The following is a 26811-nucleotide window of genomic DNA, read 5'->3' on the forward strand; positions in this document are numbered from 1 at the left end:
TTTTTAATTTATAAGTATCATCCGATTCAGTCATTTATTTTGCTGTTCAGGTTGTTTAGCTTTGACCATTAGCAGGGCCTTCTGACTGGATCCTGAATCCTTCTTACAATTCCTGCCATTCTTTTTAAAACACTTGTTTTTCTGTCATAAGTAAGATATTTCAGACTATGTGTTTTCCCTGACCCATATGTGTGTGCACATATACAGTGAAAACCATGCATTCATAACAAAACTCAATTCCAATTCATTACTGTAGGTTCACTAAGATATAACTCCTCTTATATTTTTTTCATTAACATTGAAAAGACTGTCATCATTTACAATCATAGATTACATATAAAGTAGCTACTGAAATGCTAGCTCATACCCCTACATAAATAGATTTGCTGACTAGAGTACAGTATTTGTTTACAGCTCTTCTAGTTTTCTCCTTAAAATGTTTAGTCAAAATTATGTTCCTTGGCAATTTGAATTAATTATTGATTCTATCCCTTTCAGGATACATTTCCAATACAATTTAATTAATTTATTACTGTATATACTTCTCTTTGGGTTCCCTCACATTTTTATTTTGGGAAGTATGTCAATGATTATTATGGTTCAGAATGTCAAAGCTATATAAAAAGATATATTTTAAGAAGTGTCTTTCCCTCCTCAACCTCTCAATCCCACTTTGTGGGGTATCTTCTTTCTTTGCCTTTTCCGCCAGTCCTTATAGTTAAACGATCTTCTGTAGTTTCTGGTTTATCTCTTTAGTAATACTTTTGCATGAATGAACAAATTAATATAAAATATTATATTCCCTCTTGTCTTATATTTATATAATACCATATAAACTCTTTTGTATTTTGTTTTTCACTTAGTAATTTGGAAGAAATCATTCCAAATTAGTTTTTACTAATCTCCCTTTTTCATTTTTTACAGCTTCATATTGTTAAAGTGTGTGAGTATAGCATAGCTTATTTCGCCACTTTCCTTTGATTGGAATTTAGGCAATTTCTATTACTTTGCAATATACCAGGTAGTCTAATAAATAAACTTGGGTTTATGTAGTTCTAATTATTAAAGCTGTATCTTCAAGGCAGATCTTACAAGTGGGATTTCTTTGTTAAAATTAAGTGTGCATGTGAATCTTTGAGCCACTTTTCAACTGTATGCTTACATAAATGCCTATTAGTAGCTTAGTGTGTATCCTTCATCAGCATATAAGGAACTGAATGACTTAATTTACATAAGTTTTTGAATTTAACTTTCTTTATTAATTGCACTTAGCACATAAACATTACAAGTGCTTTGGAAGTAAGAATTAGTCTTGCATAATTAATGTATCCTTTTTCAAGGCTCAATAAATACCATTGTAAAGTGTCAATAGGTCCTAATGATGGTAGTAATCATACATCTGCAGCCCTACCATCCAGGTGCAGTCTACAACTTCACAATCGTCAGTAGGAAGTAGATAGGCAAGAACTCTAGCAGTGACGTAATGATTAAGTACTCTTATCCTTCCAGAGCTTTTTTATTTTTCAAAACTCTTCCTTTTGATTTCATATTTACTGTACCACTAGGAAGGGGGCTGGGGAAATATTAATAAATCATAGTGAAAAGTCCCTTACATGTATCATTGTCCAGGTAAAAAAGCCGAGACTTAGAGAAGTTAAATGTCATTTTGATGTCAGACATCTTTTTTTTTTTTTTTTTTTTTTTTTTTTTTTTTTTTTGTCTTTTTCCTTTTCATCGGTACCAGGGATCGAACTCACGACTGCCTGCTTGCAAGGCAGGCGCTTATGCCGCTGAGCTAAATCCCCAGCCCTATGTCAGACATCTTAATAGCATGATTAGAACTGAACTTGAAAATATATCCTGCTATATTGTCTCATAGCCAGCTCAAGAATAACAGTGAAAAATGTCTCCAAAGGCACTAAATATTCAAAGAAAGATAAATTAGTATTTCATATACATTTTATAAACAAAGTATTTCATGGGTTCTCTGCTATAGTTATAATGTAAATTCTTAGCGACCTTTAACCTGTAATTTTAATTCCTAAATAGTGATACAAAAAATATGTTCTGAACATGACAACCTTCACTGCAACACTGTAAACCTCATGGCACAAGAAGAACTGGCACTGGAGCCAAGCAATCTCAGTTTCCACACTGGTTCTGCCTCTTTATTAGATGTTAGCTCTTTCATCTCAAGTTTTCTTCTCTTAAGTGGGTATTGTTCTATGGGGCCATTGTAAGTATTACAAATAATTACATTGGGCATATCTGTGCTCACCCATCCCAAAGCTAAACGTTTTTCTATCTGATAGTACTTAGTCTAATTCCTTCTCAACACTTGTCACAACTTAGAATTAGATTTACTTTTATGTTTATTCATTTATCATCTATTTGTTCTTCTAGAATATAGGCATTGTGACATTAAATACTGCTTATTTTTGTTATTCTCTATCCCTTTTGCCTACCCAGTATAATTAGTCATTGAATAAATATTTCTGGAATGAATCATGCACATAATCTTGAACTTGTTTTTATTTCACTCCCTTAGAATGATTTACAGCATCCTAGTCCTTTCTCATCTCTCTGCCTTTACACTTGCTATTTCCATTGTCCATTATACTTGCCCTTGCTGCTTTGTTTTTCTGGAGAGTTCTAGCTCACAGTTGAATATGTAACCTGGCTATTTTGTAAGGGCATCCTTGAAGCTCCTCCCCTGTCGAATTAGAGGTTATAATCATTGGTGTATTCAGTTAATATTTTCAGAAACCACTCTGCATCAAGCATGTGCTGGTTTCTGGACACAAGAACAAGAGCTGTTATTTTAATGTGAAAGATGGGCCATATAAAATATGTAAATAAGGGCTGGGGATTTAGCTCAGCGGCATAAGCGCCTGCCTTGCAAGCAGACAGTCATGAGTTTGATCCCTGGTACCGATAAAAAAAAAAAGTATGTAAATGGATAATAACATCCTTAGTTCTAATGTTGGGATGAGGAGCTGACCTTTGATTTGAAATCTAAGTGGTGAAAAGAAATTTAATTTAAAAAAGGAAGAGATGCAGAATCAGTTTTTTGTTTTGTTTTGTTTTGTTTTGTTTTGTTTTGTTTTTATTGTGACCGTTTACTGACTAGTATCTTTTTGCCCAGCTCCACTTCTCCGTCCTCCCCTCCAGCTCCGCTTACCTGGATGTTAAGCTCCATAAATCTCCATATTCTCAGTACCCATTGAAGGCTCTGTGTCTCACACTACAGTTCCAGTCTGGCAAGTGAAACCTATTAGAATTGTTAGGCGTCTGGCCCCAGGTTTCTCATTCATTATTTCAGATGTGCAGCCTGGGCTGGGAGCTGCCTCCCAATTTAAAATCCACTCACATGCTTGCTGTGTTGTGACAAGGAAATTATTCAATCTTTGCATGACTCAGTTTCCTGATCTTTAGGGTGGAAATACCAGTAAGACTTCATATAGTTATTATGAGAGTTAAATCAGATAATGTACCTGAAATTCTTAGCCCAAGGTCCAACACATGGAAAATAGTCAATAAGTTGTTGCCAGAAATGGTTTAGTGCTCATGAGGTACTTATTGAATACATAAATGAGTTAAGGAGTAGTAGTTTAATTCCACTAAAAAATAGAGGTAGGTCGAAACAAAAACCAAATACCCTAATCCCTCTTCAGTTGTTTTATTTATTGTGTATTTTAATTTGAACAAGAAAGGAAAAAGAAAATACCAAACCCCCTGGTTTTAACATCTAGATTCTGGTACTACTGATACTTTATTTGCTTATAGAGCAGACTTTGAAAGTTCCTCATATCAGTTGATTCCCCTGTTTCTAGATAGTTCAGGACTTTCATGTTCCAGTCTTAAATCTCAATAAAAACTGTACACAATCTACCAACATTCTCCTGAAATGTATATTTGGTCATCTTTTAAAACTCAAGATTTGAATGATTTTTACTGAAAGTGATTTCTGTTACGTTTTTCCTACTTCATTAATTGTAGATCTTCAGGATATCATAATTAGTAAAAGTTATGACAATGCCAAGTGGCTCAACAATTTTCTTAGGTTAGAAACCTAAGGAATATTGTTCTATTGCATGCAAATATTATTCAAAACATATCAGCAAACCATTAATAGTTGGAAAATTGTACCATGTCCCTCCCCACCTAAAAAATTTTAAATGCTAACACAGCATGAACAAAAATGAAAGCATTAGCAAAATAGAGGCATGAGGAACTTAAAAAATAAATTCTTTCTATATCGTATTTTTACTGGAAAGCTCCAGGATCATGATTGTTGTTTTTATAAACATTAAATATCTGACTGCTTCGCAGCAGTTAGATACTGGAATGCATGTATATGAGTTTTCTAGTAAGAAAAAAATTTTTGAGCTAATTAGCAAAGAGAGTTTGGTAAATAATCTTTTCTGTGGGTCATTTTTATTTATGTAAGTAATTCATTCTGTTCTTCTCAATCCAGTCAATACACTTTAGAAAATATTGTCCACCTTTAACTTTACAGAAATGAGCTTATGCTCTCTTAGAATAAGAAATAATTAGCAACAATATTTCTTTTTTAATACTTGTGGAATGTTTTTCAAGGGTTTTGTTCATATACTAATGCACCATAAACTTATTCTTGCTGGAGGTATTGAAATCTATTTTTATGTTTCTTAAATGTAGACATATGCACACCTATCAAATGAGAAATCGCTGAAAAAGACTTACATCCTGATGGGGTGACAGATTGGGAAGCTCGTGCGGCATGAGTAGTGTACATCAGAGATTATGGGAAAATCTCCAGCACTTTAGTAGTCATGCAGTGCTGAACAGCCAAGAACACCAGACATACTGCCATAGTACTGATGGCAGGCTTCATTTTATTTTAGTAGAAGGAAGATCTCTGATATAGTAAGGAAATTTACCCTAACAAATGAATTCCCTTTCCTGCACTATAGCATGGCATCATTTAAATCCAACTATATGCATAATATACTCAACTCCTAAGAGCCAAAAAAAAAAAAAAACACAACCAATATGAAAAATAGTATATACTCTTACATTTTACAGATCATAAACAGATGGAAAAAATTATGCATATTGGTAAATTCAGTATAATACACCTCAAAATGGTATTTACATAGATTTTTCTTTTAAAATATTGTTCAAATTACTTTGGATAAACTTTAGTCAATACTTAGAGTTTTTGTGATGTTACATCTGTGATTCATTTTAATTTATTCCTGTTGCAAACATGGATGGTTGAAAGTATAGGTAACCTTATAATGAGTAAAAGTGCTAGAAGGTTGTGTCTAGTGAAAGAGAAATTAGGGAATGATTATTCATTTTATAAAACGGTTTGTCATACGACAGTCTTTCCTGAAGCATTTCAAATTTAATTTAGTTCATAAAACGCTCATTTACACACAGCATTTGAGGGACAAATTTAGTGAAGAAATGAGAGAAACCATCATAATAAAATAGATACCTTACACTGTTAACATTTATGCTCTTTCTCTGTCCTTCTCTTCTTGCAGCATTGATAGCCATTGGGCGATACAGCATGACAATAGAGACCGTGGATGTGGGGTGGTGTAAAGAAATTACTGATCAAGGAGCCACCCTGATTGCACAAAGCAGCAAATCTCTGAGATATCTGGGGCTGATGAGATGCGATAAAGTAAGCACTGTCTATCAAGTTGTTTTCTACATATCAGTATACTCATGGAGAGCTTGATACAGTATTTTCTTTCCATTCCTTTCCCTGACTCACTCACTCTCTCTTTCTCTCTCTCTCTCTCTATACATATATGTGTGTGTGTGTGTATATTTATTTATTTATTTATGTATTTATTTATTTATTGTTGGCCTGGTTTTCTAATCTGATATTATTTTTCATTTCTCTGCTCAATAATGAATTTTGCGCTTAAGCATAATGAAAAGGCAAATATATACACAGTCAACTTAGATTTTGGCATAGTTATAATTCCATGGACCAAAGTTAAAAAGATTGCATGGCAAATTGCAAGATCTAACAGTAAAATTCTATTCAGTTTTCCAAATTTCCTGCAACAATAAGGTGGAAAGACTAATATAATTTTTTTTCTTAAGTGAGTAATTTTGATGCTCAGCGTCTATGTCTTCCTGACATAGGGGCCAAGAAAAGGCTGTTGAGGGAGATGTGTGGGAATTTGTGTTTCTACATGTCAGATGCGACTCTTATCACATAAAAATTCCTGTGATCCCAGAGGTTCCAGTGAAGGTCTGAAGAACTGGCCAGGAGTGTGAGCATAAGTTTGGGAAATGATGTTTTATATAACATGGAAAATAAATATTGAATACCAGACACTAGACAGTTGTTTTACACTTTGTGATGTTCGTGCTTTCCCTGTAACAAATCTAATTAATAGTTACTCACTAGTTGTGTCATCTTGGGCAACACTCATTTCTCCATTTGTAAAATGAGGCTGACACTAGTACCTATCCTGTAAAATTGTGAGCATGAAATGAATTAACTTATGCAAAGCACTTAGAATAATGTTCAACATGCATAAAATAAACTGTTTATTGGTTATTCTTATCATTAATGCCATTGACCTGTTCTCTGATATTAGAATTTCCAAAAGAAAAAAATTATACAGCATGCTATTATGTTTTAAAAGAAAATGAAAATAATGGGAAAATTATAAATTGATTTTAGAAAAAATGACTTTATAATTTTTCCATCATCAGAATTCAAAATTAAGTTTATTATTGTCTCTACAAGAATATCAATTATTGTCCCTTCTGCACACTTTACCAAGGAGTACTAATGCCTCCATGGAACATTATGTATTTAGAATAAAGTTACTAACCATCTATTCAGGCAAAGAGATAAAGAAAGATTTGCAGTGCTAAAATTGGGCAAGTTGAACAAAAGACCATTCACACAAGTAGGAAAAAAAGAAAGTAAAATCAACTAACAGTAGAACAAGAAACAGAAGAAAGCTAGGATTAGTGCATAGAGAAGATCCATGGTCTGAATTTGTGATCATCTGTGCCAAAAAGACATTAAAGAGCAAAACTAATTTGGGCCTAAGACTAATCAGTAAGTAAAACTCATTAGTGGAAGTCCTTTCCCTGTTTCTGAATACCACGTGGAGCCAGTGGAAGGGCAGAAGCTCTTAGGAAATACACTGTTAACCCCTGCTTGAGAAATGTGTCAGTGGGCCCCCTGTACTGGAGCAGGATGAGACTGTAGGGTTTGTGTGTCCCTGCATTCATGTTCTGTGATCCTGTGACTCTGAGAAATACTAAGTTCAGGTGCATTTTCCTTCATATGCCATAAATTTCATTTAGGCCCATTTATTTTGGAATCTATACTTTACAAAACCATTTTTGTAGAGCTATACTTTACAAGAATCATTGTATTACAGAGATGTATACGTACCCGTGTTTATGCAGCACAACTTGCAATAGCTAGATTTTTTTTTTTTTTTTTTTTTTTTTTTTTTTTTGAGACAGAGTCTCACTATGCAGTTCATTCTGACCTTGGGCTCACTTTGTATCCCAGGCTGGTCTCAGACTTGTTGGTGATTGTCCTGCATCAGCTTCCCAAGTGCTAGTATTATAGAAGTAAGCCACCATGCCCTACTTTAATAGCTAGATTTTAGAAATAGCACGTGTCCATCAACAGATGAATGAATAAAGAAAACAGAGAGTACTACTGTACCACAAAGAAAGATAAACTCGAGGCATTTATAGGAAAATGGATGCAACTTGAGAACATAATGTTAAACGAAATGTCAGACACACAAGCTTTAAACATTGGATGTTTTCTCATGCAGAAATTCAAGTGTATATAATATATAGAGAAAAATAAAGTAGAAGATAGAAAAATAGAAAATAGGGAGATGTTCAAATTGTTCCCCAAATTATCTTTTCCATTATTTCAAAAATATTTTAAGATGCATGCTAATTTGATTCATTTATACTAGTCTTTTTGATCATTGAAAAGAAAGTTTCATCCTTTTATTTATGTGTTTCTTCTTTGTAAGGGTTGTTTCTCCTCTATGACTTTTCCATGATATATTAATCATCATTTTTCTCTATTTTGTTATGAAGTTTTGTTTTATTTTTCCGTAGAAGTAAGAATCTTTTTATCTGTATTAATATTCACTTGTGTTACATTAAAAGGAAAAAAACTGCCTTTTTCATCATGTCAGCTTGTGAGGAATAGCAAAATATTTTTCTTCCTTGTTGTGAGGAAAAGTGTTTTTCTTCTCCCTCTCCCCAAGTAAACAGAGAACAGATGAAAAACATTAAACTTATTCTTTGCAGCTGAAAGGAACATGTACTTGGATTATCAAATGATGTCTAAGCTAAACTGTAATAAATCTGGTTGGCTACAACATCACTGATTGCTAGGGAGGAATGCTCCAGTCATTCAACAAATTGTTTCCCATGCAGTTGTAAAGTTCGTGCAGTGAGAACCCCTTGTGTAAGTAGCTTTTCCAATTGCTGGTTGGATAAGCATGTTAGAAGGTTTTGAAGCTGATGCCACATAATCTCCCAAACTTTAGTGCATTGTAAAAACCAAGAGAAGAAAACGCTATGTGAGAGGCTTTGATGAAGTGCGGTGAGCTTATATTCTTAAAGGCTGTTCAAAGGCTTACTTGACCTTGGGAATTAGAGTTGACCCGAAATCACCTATCAACTTAGCTCACATTTATTTAGTGATTTAGTTTAAAAAAAAAGAATGCTTGTACATAATCAATAGGACTCTCTAATAAGAGCAATATGGAAACTCTGGTTTTCACAATTAAAAATGGTGACTTTGGTTATGGAAATTGTTTTCACAACTATAGTGAATTCTAGACTCTCTCTGGATAACATTTCTTCTGTGATGGTTTTCCTTGTTTCTTACAAGGCAGTTTGAATGGAAAACAAAACTGAAAAGGACAAAAAAAATTTATGTGTAAGCTGAAGGGCGAATGGAAGTGCAGTGTTTAAGGTTAATGAAAAATGTTGGGGTAAGAAGGTTGATGAGAAGGGAGGGAGCACAGGAGTACAGCACTGGCTCAGAAACCAGACCTCACTAGGAGCAGCCAGGCTAACTTGGGAAACCTCTGCAGTGTTTGTTAATACGAAGTTTGGAGACATAGGGCCTGAATTATGAGCAGTGAATAACATCATAAACGTAGCAATTCTCAAATGCCAAACCCTTGTGAAACGCAGTTGGATGGAGAAACGCTGGAGCTTTTAAAAGCTCCCTTTCACTTTCAAATTTTTTTAACTTCATGCAGAACTAATTTTATACACTGTTCATTTGATTTGAAAATGCCAGCGTCTGGGGTATCATTAAAGAGCGTTATTGAGGGAGCCACTCTTGGCAAGGCTTGATCTTGCTTAAATCCTTAGTTTTTATGTCCCTGCAGAGTTGTTGAGGAGGAGAAAGTGTGCTTTGATTTACTCAAAGCCACTCCTCCACATTGTCCTTGAGCAGCTAACTATCCTTTTCCTGAGAGCTTCTTCTCTTTGGCCAGTAGAGGCACTAGTTGGGCCATGGGCCTCCATTACTTAAGAAATAGACATAAATAGATTGTGAAAGTTCTACCCAACTATCCTATGACCAAAGCCTCCTGGAATTTCTTTGATTTCTAGTTGACATAAATTAGAATTACACAGGCGTGAAGAGTCGGCCCAAAAAAGATCAGAGAGGCCGCTGGAGGAGGAGAGCTGCCTCTGTGTGATCCTATTGATTATCTAGCTGCCTTTAGGCCAAGGGGCCTCAGTGGAGGCTATTATTGATCCACACCATGAAAATAATTGAATTAATTCATTTCTCATCAAATTGCTGTTGCCAAGACCTTCCTCCTTACCTGCTCCAATTCCCAAATTTCTTAGGCGAAGAGTAAAATAGATGATTTATTTTAATAAATATTAGTAGCTATATTCTTGAGGATATAAGAAATCCTGGTTTTCAATTGGAGTTCCTCATTTAAATGGTAGTGATATTTTATTTAATCAAACCGGTGGGAAGCTAACTAAGAAAGCAAGTAATACAAAGCAATCAGTTCTTTCAATTCAGAAATCTGCTTTACAACCTTAAAAGAGCGAGGGCCAAGTTTTTTACACCCCATTTAATGTAAAAATATTCAGGAAAATTTGACTACTGCATTTTTAGGAAATAATTATGGTAAGAGAAAGCTTCAACAACTTAAGTATTTCTGTGGGGAAAATGGAGTTTTTATCTGCTTATTTAGGAATTGTGAGCAGGAAAGCCCTATGGGGAAAATAATACAAGTCTCTGTAACTAATATTCTGAACTGACTGGAAAAATCAGTTTAAGGGAAAAATAATTTGTGGGTCACTGTGTCCAGGATTGTTTGGGTAGCAATTGAGCCATGAAACAAAAGTGTATAACTGCAGGGACTCCCCTCCTCCCTGCCACAATGCACAGCTGTTTTCAGATTGCCCTTAGCTAAAAGTTAAGCTTTAAAATTAATGCCATATCAAAGAAAATAAAGTGGAAAAAAGTGAAAAGAAAACATTTCGCTCTAATAATGCAGAAGTGGTCTAACTGTATTAGACTGTGCAGTCTTCTGTTGTGACTGACATAACCCACCATGCCATGTAGGCCCCAAAAAAGAGAGTATTGAAAAATGGCGAGAGTATAGCTGGGGCTCTAAAATCTGAACTTAAGTCCTTTACTTGTGGCATCAGCATCTTGTTACTTTTGCTGATAAAACAGTTTCTCCAGGTGATTTTCACCTAGGAGTACCTCAAAACACATTTTTACAACCCTCTCCTGATTATTCCTCGTAATTGAAACAGGAAAAAGCACATCAGCTGTAATTCAGAGGTTACCTCTCACCCTCATTTTATCTAGGCATACCCATTTCCTCTTATTCTAACCCTTTTCACCTGAACTGCTAAGCAGTAATTGAAACAACTTTATGTATTGAAATATTAAACTAAGAAACAGTGGTGTAAAGCTTTATGAGAGAGGTTAAATTGGTGAGCACAATGTTAAACTGCTAAGTTTTCAAATTTCAGGTTACTTAATCACTAAAAGCCTATATTCACCTAAAGTCTTCTGAAAAATGGGAATAATATTTTCTCTAGAGGGTGTTACAAGTTTAAATAAAATACAGTATTGCAATAAAGCACATAGCCCAGAGTTAGGCACCTTATAAGTACTCAAGAATTGTTTACTTCTATTATCATTATTTCCACTATTTATTTATGTATACACACTTTCTTTGGAATTCTACCTGATATACCAAGTCCTTGCCTCTAGCAAGGTTACTGTGAGTGTAAATTCACATATTTAGATCTTAGAAAAACTAGCTTCCTGAGACTTGGGCAGGAATCTTTAAATGGGGAAGAATTTGCTCTGTCAAACAACTAGTCAATGCCCAGGCTGAGATCTGTTTGGTTTGTTTCTTCAGGAAAACAGACCTCTTTGTAAACTTAAGGAAATGTGCTATAATAGCCGCTTGTGTTTTGTTTGCCTCCATTGTGTGATTGGTGTATAATGAAGTTGTTTGTTGCATGATTACTTGATTGGTTTTATAAAGAGGTGGAAGGAGAGAGCTTACTATTACTCCAAATACTGTAGGATGAATAGAATTCTATGTTGAAATGTACCTGAAGATTGCTTTACAATAAATAGTATCCTTGGGTTTTTGATTTGGCTTAAGTAGTAATATGAAAGGACTAAATTATAGGATCACAGTATCTTTTAAATTTAGAAATAGAAGAGATAACTGTAATTGCCTAACACGAGTCAGATTAAATCCCAGAACTCCTAAACACCTGACCAAGAATAACCAAGGATGACCTTCAAGGACTCAGCAGACTAAAGGACTCCTGCAGGTTGGGAATGGTACACAGCAGGTTGTCAGGTCTGCGATGCCATATCCAGTGAACATGCTCTTCCTCTTTGTACATAGTTTTTCAGTGAAAACCTAAACCGTTTATCCCCTACATTTATCAGGTGTTTGCTTCATTAGTTTAATGTTTACTGAATGGCTAAATATGCTTCAGTTACTGTAATAGGTGACAGGTCAGTAAAAACAGTGAACAAATATATTTGTTTTTCAAGGACCCTCTAGCCAAAGAGACAAACAAGCAAACAGGCAACTAGAATGCTGTAAAATTGCCAATTAATGTTTTTTTTTAAAAGAACATTCAAAATTTATATTTCTTCTGAACAAACTTTCACTTTGATCTCAAATCAACTCTCAGCTATGGCCCTCTACAGTCCTCCCCCCGCCCTTCTAACCTAGTATTAAATTTCTAAAGATTTTCTGGAAACAGTTCTTATTTTCTCACTGCTCATTATAATCCAATCCCATGCACGATGCTGCTTTTTTTTAAGGTCAACAGTGACCTCTGTGTTACCAAATGCTATTTATTTGCTCCTGAGTTAGGGACAAAATACTCCATCTCTTGGCAGCTAGCTGCGTCCTTATGGTAACCATTCTCCCTTTGTGAAAACACTTTTCTCTTGTTTTCCATACCACTACACCACTGGTTTTTCCTCTTATGTATCCCTGTCCCCGCTTTTTGCCTCTCTATGCCTCCATTCCCTCATGTGTAAAACAGAAATAATAGCATGAACTGTGTAGGTTATTAGGCCCCTCCTAATTTGTGTAAACTTCCTTATAGCATGTATATAATGAATACAAGCTTATTTGTTATCGTGGTTATTTCCTATCATTTTCATTCTCCTCATTAGAATTCAAACACTATGTTATTTTAATACTACCTGCTAGATTGCTACATAGATATGTACTAGATGGTGGAAAAATCAGTGGATAGATGGATGGATGGATGGCTACATAGATTAGGTTTTATTTCTCACCTGCATTCTCCTCAATGAGAACATTTTGATTTTTGTTGCTTTGCATATTTGAAATCTATAGTTTTCATTTACTGAAGTATTTGGATAAAAGTTTGAAAATCATTAAGCCCCATTGCCTCCTAATGATTTGATAGATTGTAAAAAGTGTGTAAACAGAAGAAATTAAGTAAATCAGCAAATAAGAAAGGCACCACTTCGGGTTTAATACGCTTCCTGTAGTTCAGGAATCTGAAGGCCTGTGGGGTGTAGAACAACCAGGCAGAGCTCAGGGATGAGCTGAGTGGCTGGGCTTGCTGTCCTTCAGAGCACAACCCTGAAACTCTGATTTGTATGTAGTTCCTCTTCTGGAGGTGGAGGGACACTTTTTTTCATGGTTTTCTTAATCTAAAGATTTACTGACTCGTGCCAAATAAATTCTTGCTGATAATAAATTTGTTTTAGAAAACAGGTCAGATCCACAAACCCTACCTGATGGAAACTACAATTTTAGAAAGACACTTTTTTCATCACATGCCAGTTGGTGATTAGTGTTACTCTAAACTTTATGTAATAAAAACTGAAGTCAAGAAACCATTTGGTACAAAAGAAAACACTTTTTAGTTTAGATAGAGAGTTTTCCCCCTCGATTATGCTTTTCAGATTAACTTAAAGACTTTAATTTAGAAACACCCAGATGTGTTCCATAAATACATTGTACCTACCCCTCAGTGACTACATTAATTATCTTATTAGGGCCCAGTTTTTCAAATAGCTGATCTTTTACTGAACCGTTTAGAGCACTACAGATGATTCTTCTAAGTAGCTTTTTCCAACCCTGTGTCCCACATACATCCATTTTGGTTTTTATCTTACTGCATGTGCAAACATACAGATTTGAGCAATGAAGTCCACAACTAGCAGTTTGTAGCTCAGAATAACCAACAAAAGACTGGGTACCTGAAGCATGCACTTGACTTGAAACCTCTTTCTTGATGGAGGATTGCTCGGAGATACAGCGAATGAAAATGTCATTAATTTTTTTCTCTGACAGTCTAGTTGTGGGGCTTCTGTCACACTAATGTCTAATTAGAGGCTTTGGGTTAGCAAGCCCCAATTCTCACTTAACACTGCAGGCGTTTCTGTGATCCTCATCCTCCCAGGTTCTTTGCTGCTTTCTCACTGTGCTAATTCAAGTGTATAGAAGCAGTGCTAGTGTTAACAGGCAACCTACATTTCATGAAAAAGAGACAGCATGAAGCTAGGCCTGTTGTGATATTGACAGTGCATAGCACTTTCAATCATTGCAGATTCTGAAATGGAATGACTGCATTTGACAAAGTTGACTGAATTTATGAGCCTGCCTCAGTCAGGTTCATTGCATTCTCTGTATCTGTCTCTTTCTGTGCTTTGGAATTTTTAGATGTGCCACCCAAGACTAGTATTTCTCATCTCTATGAAAAAAATCCTTAAAGATCTCAGGCTATGAATATGAGGTTCATATATGAAGCGTGGTACATGGTGGGTGTCCTGTAATCACTGGCTTCCATATTTAACAGATGACTTTTAGGCTCCAATGATACGCTATGTTTTTCTTCTTAAAACTGTGTTAAATACTTAGTACTGCCGTTTCCTACATAATAGTAAGGACCAATTCCATAGAAGAACTAAGTTGAGAGGAGTCTTCCTCTCTCATTAGCTGTTGGGAAAGTCATATGGCCTACTCCTTTGGCAGTACCAAACTAGCTATCTAAGATGACATATTGTAAAAGAACAATGTGTTTTACCACATTCAAGGAAAAAAATTCTTATTTCAGACAGTGAGTAATATTTTTTTAAAGATGGACTAATAAGCTGTTAAAGTAACAGTTTTTTTCCTCCAGAACTGCTGACTCAGAATTTAATATAAAGGGCATAATCATGTGTTAGTTTAATCTTAATTTAGTTGTTGTCTTCAGACACTGGTGGTAGGAATCACTTGTACCTTCTAGGAGCATTTCAGTCAGTGTAGAGTCAATAGGTCTCAACTTAAATTGTGTATGTGAATCTTCTGGGAGCTTTCTTTCTTTTTTTTTACCGGTACCAGGGATCGAACACACAACCACGTGCTTGCAAGGCAGGTGCTTATGCCGCTGAGCTAAATCCCCAGCCCCCTTTTTTTTTGGGGGGGGGGCTTTCAAAAACACTGATGCCTGGGTCCCTCTGATATACCAAGATTCTTAATTATCTGGGATACAGTTCAATAATTGGGACATGTAAAAAGCTCTCCAGGTGATTTTAATGAACGGGATGACATTCATCACATTTTTGTGGTACTCTTGATTGCAAACACAGTTTAATTCATCCTACATCACTACACATATCACAGATTTGCTGTATATGCATTAACATGGGGTGTCACACGTATATAGCCAAAGATACCCCAGTAATGAAACATTCCAGGAGCTCAGTGTGAAAGCTCAAGGTTAAATACCTAGTAATGAAAAGGAGGAGAGGAAGGAGAAGAAAGAAGAAGAAAAAGAAAGGATGGGAAAGAGAAAGGGAGCAGGATACTAAGCTAGGAAGCCAGGACTTACTCCTGAAGAGAAAGAGACGAAACATTGTATAGGTGGCACCAGATTCCGGGTTTCCTGCTTTAGCTGTAAGGAAACCACAACAGAATGTGTTATGTCACCCAAACAGACATGTAAAGTATCCTACCACAAAAGGTTTGGGGGAATAGAATCGTAAAAGTTGGTACAGGCACACAGAGTGCTGGTGCACGTCTTTGGCTATGGAAGGTTCTAGAAAAATTTATGTGTCCCCTTTTATTCTTTTCTTAATGTGTCATTTAAAATATTCTAAACTTGACTTTGTTGACTCGTCTTATTTACATGCAAATTTGGAATGGTGCTAAACTTTCCATTCCTCCTGTTTTATCCTTTTCAGTTTGTGCTGTCTCTGAGCCTATGGGCAGTAGCTGAAAGAGTAGCAGGGTTTATCTGAATATGCATTTTCCACAGAGACTTTTGCTGGCATCTAGTAAACATCAGGTTCCACAAATATCCAGCACAGTTTTCCAAGATCCGTGAAACAGAGAGAAGCAGACTCCAGAGACAACACTCTGCCTCTGGACTGCCACAACTCAGCCCCTGGGCTGTTAGTGCTGATGACATTGCCCAGCGAGTCTGTGAAGAACGTCAGACCAGTTTCAGGGCCAGAGCCTGAAATTAGAAGGCAAGAGCTGAGTATGTGATTTGCAACCCTTTCACAGACGCACTGTGGACATCTTACTTTTCCCACCTGCAGAGAGAGGAATCCATTTCTTTGTTCCTCTCCTCCTTTGGAGCAGAGCTATTTGAAACTAGAACTTATTTCACTTACACTCTTGGATGAGGCAGGAGAGACACTGCATATGATACAAAGATAAGGACTTAGTTTTTCTATACTAGCTCATAAACTGCTTTCCTTTTTTCTCTGCATAATATGTATGTTTAATGTACATGGTATATAGACTGACATTGTCTTTCAGAAGTTCACTTAATGATTCACACCTGTAATCTCAGCACTTAGGAGGCTGAGGCAGGAGAATCCTGAGAGTTTGAAACCAGTTTGACCTGCATACGGAGTTCAAGGTCAGTCTAAATTACATAGTATGAATCTGTCTAATGGGCAAGGGGGAGAGGAGAAGTCCACTTAAATATCATTTCTTTTGGAAATGCCTTTCCTATACTCCTGGCAAACCTTAGGCACCTCTTATGGGCTTCCTTCCATGACAACATACAGTTCTCTCAAAGCATTCCTCAGCCTTTGGTATTGCTGCCACACTGTCCATCTTCCCAGCTGGGCTGTAAACTCCAAGAGGGTAGAGCCCATATCTGTTTTGCAGACTATACTGCCTCAGAATGTGATACCTGCTGGGAAAGAGACGGAAAAGAAAGAAATGCTAGCTTCTGACATAGGCACAGTTGTTCCTGTCAAAAGGCCCCATGTTAGTCCTACAGTTCATCATGTTTCCGTCATGCTTCAAAGTTGCATGCTGCCACAATTCCACAACAGGATACTCAGCAAGCCGAATGCCACCCATTAGCATTTGCATTTCCTCAGTGGAGCCATTTTGAAAAGATTGTCAGGGACTTGGAAATGTATTTATATGCCAACTGTAGTTACTTTTTAAATGTCACAAAATGAATGTCGGTAAACATTTTACCGAGCAAGTGATTTGCTAGCCCCTATTCTGACACTTCTTTACCATACTGTTTCAATGAGGTGCCAAGGAAGTGTGATTCAGTGCAGACAGTATTGTGTAGGATTCTGAGTTCAAGCCCTGGGTGCCAGTTACTAGCCCGGTTACCCTGTGATGTACCACTTCTGCCTGAGCTACAGTTCTGTATTACCAAGTATTAATTCTCAGAGGCCCGGAAAATAATGGAAGCTTACTGAATCTTATTTCATTCCCATCCACCCTATCCTTATCAGAATGGCAGTATATTTTTATTTTGCCTTATTGCTCATTAGGACAAAAAAGTGGTTTTTGTTTAACTATTTTACCCAAATAAACCATGCTGGTTTCATAATACATAAAATCCTGATAAAGTGTGCTTATCAGTGAGAGCATGAGGGAGTCTTAACTGGAGATTTCTCTTACTCCGGGGCTGTATTATTTGCTACCTGTTCTCCAGGACAGCAAATGCCAAGTGCCACAATAGAACTAACAACAATGGCAGAAAACAACAACAACATATAATTTGTATTTGCTCCCAGGTGGAGGTGGAAGCCACATCAATTTCTGAAGTGCAAGAAAATGTAGAAGGAGACTCAGGAGACTCATAGACAGCTTTATCTCTGCCACCAGATAACTGTGACATCCAAAAGGATATTGAGTCACAGAATTTTCAGATCTTTTGTGAGTTTCCCCTATGTCTCTGACCATGAGCAAGTTGCTGATGTTGCAAACTAAAATTATAAAACCTCCAAATTATGTACAGTTTTGCAAAGTTTTGAAAACTGTCTCACATCTAGGACCATTAGCTAGTCTCTGTTTACATTCACAGTGTAGTGTGCCATTGATCTCCAATAAGAAGCGTTGCCATCCTTTAATGCAAAGTATAGCTTAGTTATTCCTTGCGTACTGCCTGAAAGCCATGTGACCCAACAAAATTGCCAAACCATCATCATGAGCTGCTTTGTTCTTTCTATGAAAATATGTTGGGAGCTCCAAAGAAGGTATACCCAGGCAAAGAGGAAACTGGTGGTGTCAGATAAAAAGATAATGGCCCAAAATGATGATGAGTATGATCCTCAGAGGATTGAAGGAGTTAGGGGCTGCCAAAATGTCAAGGCTGTAGAGACTGATACCACAGTAGCTGGAATGATCTGGAGAAAAAGTGAACTTAGTCTGTAAAATTTCTGATATAATACTATTTGTTGCTTATTCATTTTTTTCAACATATCCTCACTAAACAACTCCTATATTATCTAGCAAGTATTTATGGACTATGTACTAGGTGCAAGGTATGCTGTAGAGTACTAAAAATTTGGAAGTAAAATCTCCTGATTCTTGAAGCTTGTATTCTAATGGGGTAAAAAAAAAAAAAAAAAAAAAAAACAGATAATTTGTGTAGGACTGTAAAGAAACAAATGACTAAAATACTTATTGTTGTCAAGGACTTATAGTCGGGAAATAATGTAGGATGTTTTATTGTTGTTAGTTTAAAGTATCTTCATTTCTTGTTGGAAAACTTTCATTAAAGAATAAATGACCTTAAGTGATTTATTAAGTGTGGCATAATATATTCAGAAGTTATGTTTCTTATTTCTTCCTAACAAGAAATATATCCCATTTTATAATGAGAATTAAGAACTAAGAATCACATGCTGTAAATAGTTTCTTCCATAAATCGTATTTTAAAATATGATTAAAATAGTTTATCATAAATCATATTTTTTTTGAATAGCCAGTCTCATTGATGTGGTGATTCAGGCCTAGATTTACATTCATCTGGAACTTCCTGGAGAACACCTTGATAAGGAGATGAGAAAACTATGACACTCTAGATAAATTGGTGAAGCTGAATTTCTGAAATCCTCTCTCTCTCCTCATCCTTGTACTGCAGCAGCAGAAGCAGCAGCAGCAGCAACAATATAATGAAACTATGGCGTGATTTTCCTTAATTAGCACAACAATTTGCTTCACATTTTCAAAAAGTACTAATAGATGTTAACTCAAAATAGATTAAAATACCAGACAAATTGCTACTACCTTAAGAAAAGTTATAACAATTTTGAAAACGTAAATTATGGTTATACAGTCTTTGGAGGGAACTGTAAAACCCAACCTTTCTTGTATTTTTGAAAAACCTGTGGCATATGCTTTTCTCCTTTTTAATCACAATAATTTCTTGAAATGACACTGCCGTGTATTTCCTTAGAAAGATGCACTGCAGTTTTCAATTTTCATGTGTAATACAAGAGTTGCCTTTGATAGGTTTAAGCAAGAAATTAAATACAAAATCCAGGGATTGTGGAAAAATGTTTTTAAACGTCTTTATCTTTCTGTTTCTTTTTTATGTTACATGTATTTTGAGTTGGAACAGAGAGTAGTTCTTCTCATTCTAGCAACTAGAGTTGAGCATGACAAAATGTCTGTAGAAATGTATATGTAGGCGTAACTGTTTTAAATGAATTGGACTCTCCTGGTATCTTACCCTGAACTCCTTAGCACCAAAGCAGTTAAGGAGTCTCTACAAAGAGAAAGCAAGCATAATTTTACTTAGGAATAAGTGAATATAATTTTTATATTAAATTCATCATACCATGTCACCAGGAAAGATTATAAGTAAAAGAACCTTCCCTAGTGGGTGTATGTTATTTCTGCTGAATAACTTATACCTAACCAAGCTCTAAAAAAGAATGTATGCACTTTCCTCCTTGCTTTGATTTCTAGAATTTACACAGCATGGCTCACAAAAGTGTTGCTTACACTTTTTCATACAGCTGCACAAAACCAACTTATTGTCTCTTCTTATAACTTCTGAAAACCAGAAAATTAACATAGTGCCATCTTTATTCTCAACCACAAGTGTATCTTACTTTATGTAACGGGCATAGACAACATGAATTTTGGTGAATCAAAGGATATGTAAGGTACATTAGACGAGCTGACAGAATACATTAACTCTATACCATGAAAATCTTTACTAAAGTGAAAAATTATCCTCTAATATATAGACTTCATAAATTTCTGTCTTTGTATATCAAGTTTGCTTTAGGTGAACTTGTATGCCCCTTCTGGAAAATAGTCATCACTTAGAGATACATTCTATTTTTAAAATTTGCCTCTCCAAAACAAATTGCCTGTGGCCCTAAGTATAAAACTGTATAGACCCATGTGTAGCATGGAAAAGATGTAACATAGAAAATAGCCCCTCTCTTGATAGTGAATGTAAATGCCTTCTCTTTTCCATTCTGTTTGTTTGTTTGTTTTTGTTTGTCTTTTTGAGACAGGATTTCACTATGTAGTTCAGGTTGGCCTTGAACTCACTTTATAACCCATGCCAGCCTCAAACTCAAAGTGATCCTCCTGCATGTGCCTCCATGCCCAGCTATCTTATCCATTCTTTTCCTGGTACTTTTAGTTAGCATCCCTTGAATGTGAGGTGACTTAGACTGCACACATACTTCCTTTGCAGTCCCCAACAAACATTCCAAAGGTTCTCTGACCAAATGACTTGCTCTCATTTGGTGAATTGTGCATTTTTCTGGATGTGTTTGTGGCAGGAGGAGGAAAGATGACCTAACAACAATGTGAGGAACATCATTTTAAAGGAAAGGGAGAATTTGCTGACACTGAATATTTTCAATCTGGACTGTGCTATTAAGAAAAGTTCTGGCATCTCTTCTAGAGAAACACTAAGATAGAATACATTCTTGAATATGAAATATGTTCTACAGATGACTTCTCACTTTGTGATTATTTCGTTTTGAACATTACAACCAATGTTACCAAGGTTTTTTTCTGAGATACCTCAAATGTACAATATTCATCAGCATTATAAAGCCTAAGTATCATTAATTAACGCATTCATAACAAATTTGTTTGCTATAACAATAAGAGCCACCATCTAGGAAGCTTCTTATCATTTCCAGTGCTAGACATGTTTTTACATTTGATCCTTACAACAGTCCTGTGAGATAAGTACTTTTATCCTGGTTTTATAGTTGAAATAAAATCTTAAATAAGTGAAAGCAGGTTTCAAATAAGCAAGTTTTAAATAGCGAAATGTCCTACAGAGATTAAGTATCATCAGGATAATGTTGTCAATACTAAAAAAAATTAATTTGGGCCATATTTTTCCAACTCACCTAGAAGGCCCCATGTCATTTCAGAAACATGTAGACAACTAAGTTCATGATCATCATGCTGTTGAGCAGGCTTTCAGAGCAAACAGCCAGGGCTTCATGTTGCTTTAGACTGGTAGCCTCAGTTTTTTTCAATAATGAACCTCAGAAGGGACGCTTGAAAATATGCGTTCCAAGTATCTTCCTTAAGACTTTCTCAGTATAGCTTACTCAGTATAAATGAAATATTGATGTATTCAGAAATGCCCGTGTTCAATAAAGATTTTAAATAAACCTACCTAAAAGTTGTGGTTCTTAGGTTAATCATTTATTTATCTAAAGGATGAAGGAAGCTGTCTACTTCTGTGATATGAACTGCAATCAGCTTAAAAATAATTGACAAATTAATCCCTTCACAGCTCAGCAATTGTAAAGGTGTTAGTTTTAATTAGGCCTGTCTGATTGCCTTGTCTAATCAAGAATCAAGATGGTGTCTTTGATGGTTAAGGTCTATTGGGGCCATCCCTGACCTGCCAGCCATGTATGTTTTAATTATTGATTCCTCACATTTCAGACCTGTTCACTAAGGGACTTGAAGTTTGCAATACCTTAACATTTAAAGGGAAGAAAAATAAACATTTTTCCTAGCACTTCTATCTAGAATCCTGTGTATCCTTTCCCCTACTGTACAGATTTCTGCTAAAAAGACAATCATGTTGATGAAGGATTAAAATCCATATTAGGCTGTATCCTTACTGTTTCCTCATCTCAAGCACTAGAAGTTCAGTGGACATGGTTAATACCTTGACAAATCACAGTCATTTATGTTTCTAAAAAACACATTTGATTTCTTGACATCATGTCCTTTTAAAAAGTCCATATAAACAAATGTGATACTGAGAAATCAGAGTTGTCAGACAAAAGGGAAACGAATCTTCTTACAAAACACTACCTCAGGTTGCTAAGCAGAAGCACATTGGGCTGCAGCTGTCATGGTTGCAGGCTGCAGCACACTGCGTGGTACTGGTGGTCGCCTGTGCGTGATGGTGGTTTTTTCTCTGGTTGCAGGTGAATGAAGTCACAGTTGAACAGCTGGTGCAGCAGTACCCCCACATTACCTTCAGCACTGTCCTGCAGGACTGCAAGAGGACCTTGGAGAGAGCTTATCAGATGGGCTGGACCCCCAACATGTCGGCTGCCTCCTCCTAATGTGCATGCCCATATATGGGTTCACTTTGGTCGTTCAGCAGGGGCAGAGAAGTGTAGATTTGAAATGGGTGATCTCTTGGAAAGGTTTTAACTATCACCTGTCTGTGTCTGTACCAGTGTGTATATTTGTGTCTTGTTTGCCTACTGCATAGCATAAGTGCACTTGTTATTTGTTCCCAGGTGAGCTGGCTTTTTTTCTTAAAAATTGAAGATTACAGAAGCCACAAATCTTAGTTTTTAAGTGTAAAGGCTTAGTTCTTTAAACAGTATTTTTAATAGAAAGTCAAGGAATTGGATTATTACTTTGAGCATCTGATTTCTGCCATTTTTTAAATGCCCCCCAAAAAAAGAAGTATTTCTTTTTTGATGAATGGGGATTGTGCACTTCTACAAGTCAGACTAGAAGGGATGGTTTATTAATTGGAAGCCTGTGAATTAGTGATCTTCAAAATTCCAAGCACATGTGCACGTATATTTATACTCTTGTGTACCTACCCTGCAGGTACACAGACACATTAGGGTGGTTTCTTTGTAAACCACTTCCTGACAGTGGAGACTTCCTCCAGGCTACTGAGGGAACACATCATCTGCTCTGGCCCCACCTAACTCAGTGTGTCCATGATGGGCAGCTGTCTATCTGGTGGGTGATTTAGGGACTAGAAAGAATAAAGCCTTTTGTAAATTTTTTATATTGATGAAACAATCTGAACTCCCTTGGCCAGCTCACAGAAGTTAATTACTCTACACATACATTCTGTTGAGTACTAAATATTTTAGTTAGTTTTACATTAACATTGTGTTAGCTTTTATTTTGTGGATAGCGAGTGATTGGAATATATCTTAATGATATTTGGAGCTAATCTGAGCATTATCCACAATGAAGCCACCAATGTGATTAATGGTGTGTAGTATTTTAATAGATCTACAGATCATTTCATTATTTTGTTAATTTTGATAATTATGAAAGTATGTTTCTGATATTTAATAGACTGCTCATGAGTGAAATATAAGAAAACAATGTTTCTATTGAAATTTTTTCTTTTGCTTTGCTTTAGGTTTTAGAACAGGTTTTTTGATATGTGCATGTTAACTTTTTTTTTTAATAGTTTCTATGCTACTGCAAAGATCTATTGCTAGCTACTGTATGAGTTAAAAAGAAAAATTAGAAAATCTGTTCATTAAGATTCTGTTTACACTTGCCAGAAGTATTTTTTAGTTGAAGATTGCCAGCTTTCAGTTAAGACAGTATCTATCAGTAAATGAATATACATTTGATTTCACACATCTTTACAATTAATTCATTGTAGGGACTCAGGCTCCAATAAACTTTCCTGTGTCTGGATTTATAATCAAGACTACAGGGAGCCTTTTTAAGCTAAAGAGTGATTATCTTTCATAGTAGAAATAAAAATAAAGCCCTAATTTGTGAATTTGTTATTTATTCCTTCCTGATATGGACATGTTATTTTGTCTTTAACAGAAATAACTGAGGTTTGAGTTCATTTCTTATATATCTGAATATTGTTAAAATGTAAGAAACAAAAGATAGCCTTACATATAAGTGTCATTCATGTATTTGTACTGACTTCTTTTTGGTAAACAGCTGTTTCTTTTGATTATGTCAACATATTTCTGATGTGGCAATTTTTGTTTTAGTTCCAATCACTTCAGAAAATGTAGTCAGTAAACACTAAGAATATTTTCCCACGGCTAAATAGATTACTAATTTAATTTGAAGGGAGTAAAATTTGTGTAACAAAAGACTTTATCATTAATAAACTATATTTCTTCTTACACAGTGAACTATGTCATTTTCATACCCATTTCTCCACCACTGAAAAATCTTACTTCACAACATTTAAATTGAATTTTAACCCAAAACTAATTTATAAGACCGTATGTATAGTAATAGTAGCTTCAGTGAATAAAAAATGTTTAATTTTATATATGTCACACTATATTTTAAATAATTTTAAAAGGGACAAAAGGGAAAACAATCTATGGCATAGATGGTATAACTTCAGTTCAAAGTTGTAATAATCTTTGGAACATTACAGTTGGGTTGTCAAATGGTTTCACAGCATATAATTGATTTTTAAAATGTCTCATTGTTTTAAAGTACAGCACTAAAACATGCTTTAGCTTGGGGTGGGGTGGGGTGGGGTGGGGACTGCACTTATTCTCTAAAATGTCAGCTAATTCAGAAAGCCTGATGCAACATAACCTGGAAAACTGCTTTGGTACATTTGTAGAAATCTGCAGAAATATCGTATCTAGCCTCAAAGCATTAATCTCAAAAAACAGCCAGGAAAAGCATCACCCTGAGTGATTCTGTGATGGTTGTTGAATGTGTTCTCATTAGATGCTTTAAAATGAGGCTTGAAATAATTTTCTAGGCAATATAATTTTTTGGTTTTGTTTTCTGTTTGCTTAGAATGTCATAAATACATGTGAACATGTTTAAAGCAGGGCTTTTTATCCTCTCCAAAATGTCAACAGTATTTTCAGAATAAAACCTATGAAATACATTGCTGTAGTGGAAAACTCGTTCTTTGTCTTTAATGTCTTTTTGAGTGGATAAAGAAAATCACCCAGTTTGTAGTTTCTATATTTCTGTGAATCTTTTGACCTTGCAATGGGTTGCAATAAAAGAGAAACAAAACACTGTATCTTTTGTTTTATTTTAGAAACAATAAATGGCCTCTCCATTACTGAGTATGACGCATTCAGTAGTCTGTGTCCTTGTGTGTTTTACTACAAATTTATTATACAGGTTTGACTAACAGATTAATAAACAAGATTAGATTTAGGAGGTATTAATTGGTACAATGATTACTGAGAAAAGATTAAAATCTCAAGAGTTTCAACAAGTGAATTGTTTAAAATTCTATCCTCTTAAATAGTCCCTCATTTGCTTAGCCACTAACTCAGTTTTTCAAAAGCAAATAAATAAATAAAACATGTATCAAATAGCAAATGTGTCAGGCACTGTGGAGTTGAAGATAAATGAAACTCATTCCTGGCCTTGGCTGGCTCATAGCCTACGGAGGAGACGCTCTGGGAAACAGCAGTGAATGGGGCGTGGCCATGGAATGATGTGTATGATACTGGGCAGCATATGGAGACTGAGATTTCAGTGCAGGCCGAAGAAGCAGAGCTTCACCAGACTTCTACTGGGAAGGAAGGAGGGAAATGTGGGAATAAGACAGCAAGGCAGGTTCAGATGGGGAGGGGGTGGGAGAAGACCCTAGTCCCTAGGGAGAACAGAAATAAATCATAATGTTTTGTGGGCTTGTAGGAAAGATCAGATATGCTAGGAAATTCCATAAATTCTTTCAACAAGTTAGAATTTAAATGCAGGACTTGTTTCTGATAATACTGTGGAATACAAATCGTGGAATATTTCTCTGCTATTTCATATCTAAAAATGTGCAATAAAATATATTTAATCCATGTTAAATGATTGGATGTGACAGTGAGAAACCTCTGGTGGCCAGGAACAGTGGGAGCAGCAGTCTGGAAAGAGGTCAGCAAACTGCCTGGACCAAATACAGCTGGTGGCTATTTTTATTGTTTCACTGGAGCACAGTCATGCCATTTGGTTATAATCTCTGTGGCTGCTTTCATTCTACAAAGAGCAGAGCAAAGTGGCTACCACAAAGAATATTTACTAACTGGCCCTTTATAGAGTAAATTTTCCAAACCTACTTTGAAGAAGTTATTTGCAAAATGTGAACTCAATGACAATCACATCAGCATCACCTAAGAACTTGTTAGAAATACAAATTCCTGGGTCTCACCCAAGACTACTAAATCAGAAAAAGTGTAAGATTCACCAATTCCTGTCTTAATAGGTCTTTCAAGTGAATTTGGTACAGAAGCTAAACTTTTATATCTTTAAAGAAATAGCTGTAGAAGCACCTAGAATATGGTAGATTGATTATATATATATATATATATATATATATATATATATATATATATATGTCAGTAACTAAGATAAGGATCTGTCTCATGTAAAGCAAGGATCCCTACAAGACTATACTTTTTATAAGACAGTAAACCAAAAATTTGAAGAACAGAAAATCACCATTCTCAGCCTTAGCTATTGGGTTTTTTTAAAAGACTTGCAAATTAATAGTCACTGGGTATATTCACATGAATACAGTAAGTTAATCTATACTATTTGCATAGTGTTTCTGATAATTGTATTTTTAAGAGGATTCATATCAATAGTGCTTCATGCCCAACAAGAACAAACAAAAATCATCCATAGAGAATGATAGCCAAAATCCAGGCTTCAAAGGAAATCCCATAGAGTGGCAGCAAATACAACTTCACAATCTAAAACCACAGAAAACACTCCAAAAAATCCAGCATTAGTATATAAATGAGTAGAAACTAACATACACACATCTTCAAAGACTTTAATAATTTTTCAGATACATAAATTGAAATGC

General features: G+C 35.6%; 1 protein-coding gene across 2 annotated transcripts in view; it reads left to right on the plus strand.

Moving 5' to 3' along the window:
- Fbxl17 (F-box and leucine rich repeat protein 17) overlaps positions 1-25076 on the plus strand; it is a 446310-nt gene extending 421234 nt beyond the window's left edge. For both annotated transcript variants that reach the window (XM_063245485.1, XM_063245486.1), the window contains 2 exons: positions 5535-5677; positions 22211-25076. In XM_063245485.1, coding sequence (XP_063101555.1) covers positions 5535-5677; positions 22211-22351 — 284 coding nt within the window. In that variant the 3' untranslated portion in view covers positions 22352-25076. The remainder of the gene's footprint in view (positions 1-5534; positions 5678-22210) is intronic.
- Positions 25077-26811: the final 1735 nt, after the last annotated feature.

The sequence above is a fragment of the Cavia porcellus genome, unplaced genomic scaffold (assembly GCF_034190915.1).
Source record: "Cavia porcellus strain 051 isolate PalLab524CR breed Dunkin Hartley unplaced genomic scaffold, mCavPor4.1 scaffold_2, whole genome shotgun sequence".
Taxonomy (NCBI): domain Eukaryota; kingdom Metazoa; phylum Chordata; class Mammalia; order Rodentia; family Caviidae; genus Cavia; species Cavia porcellus.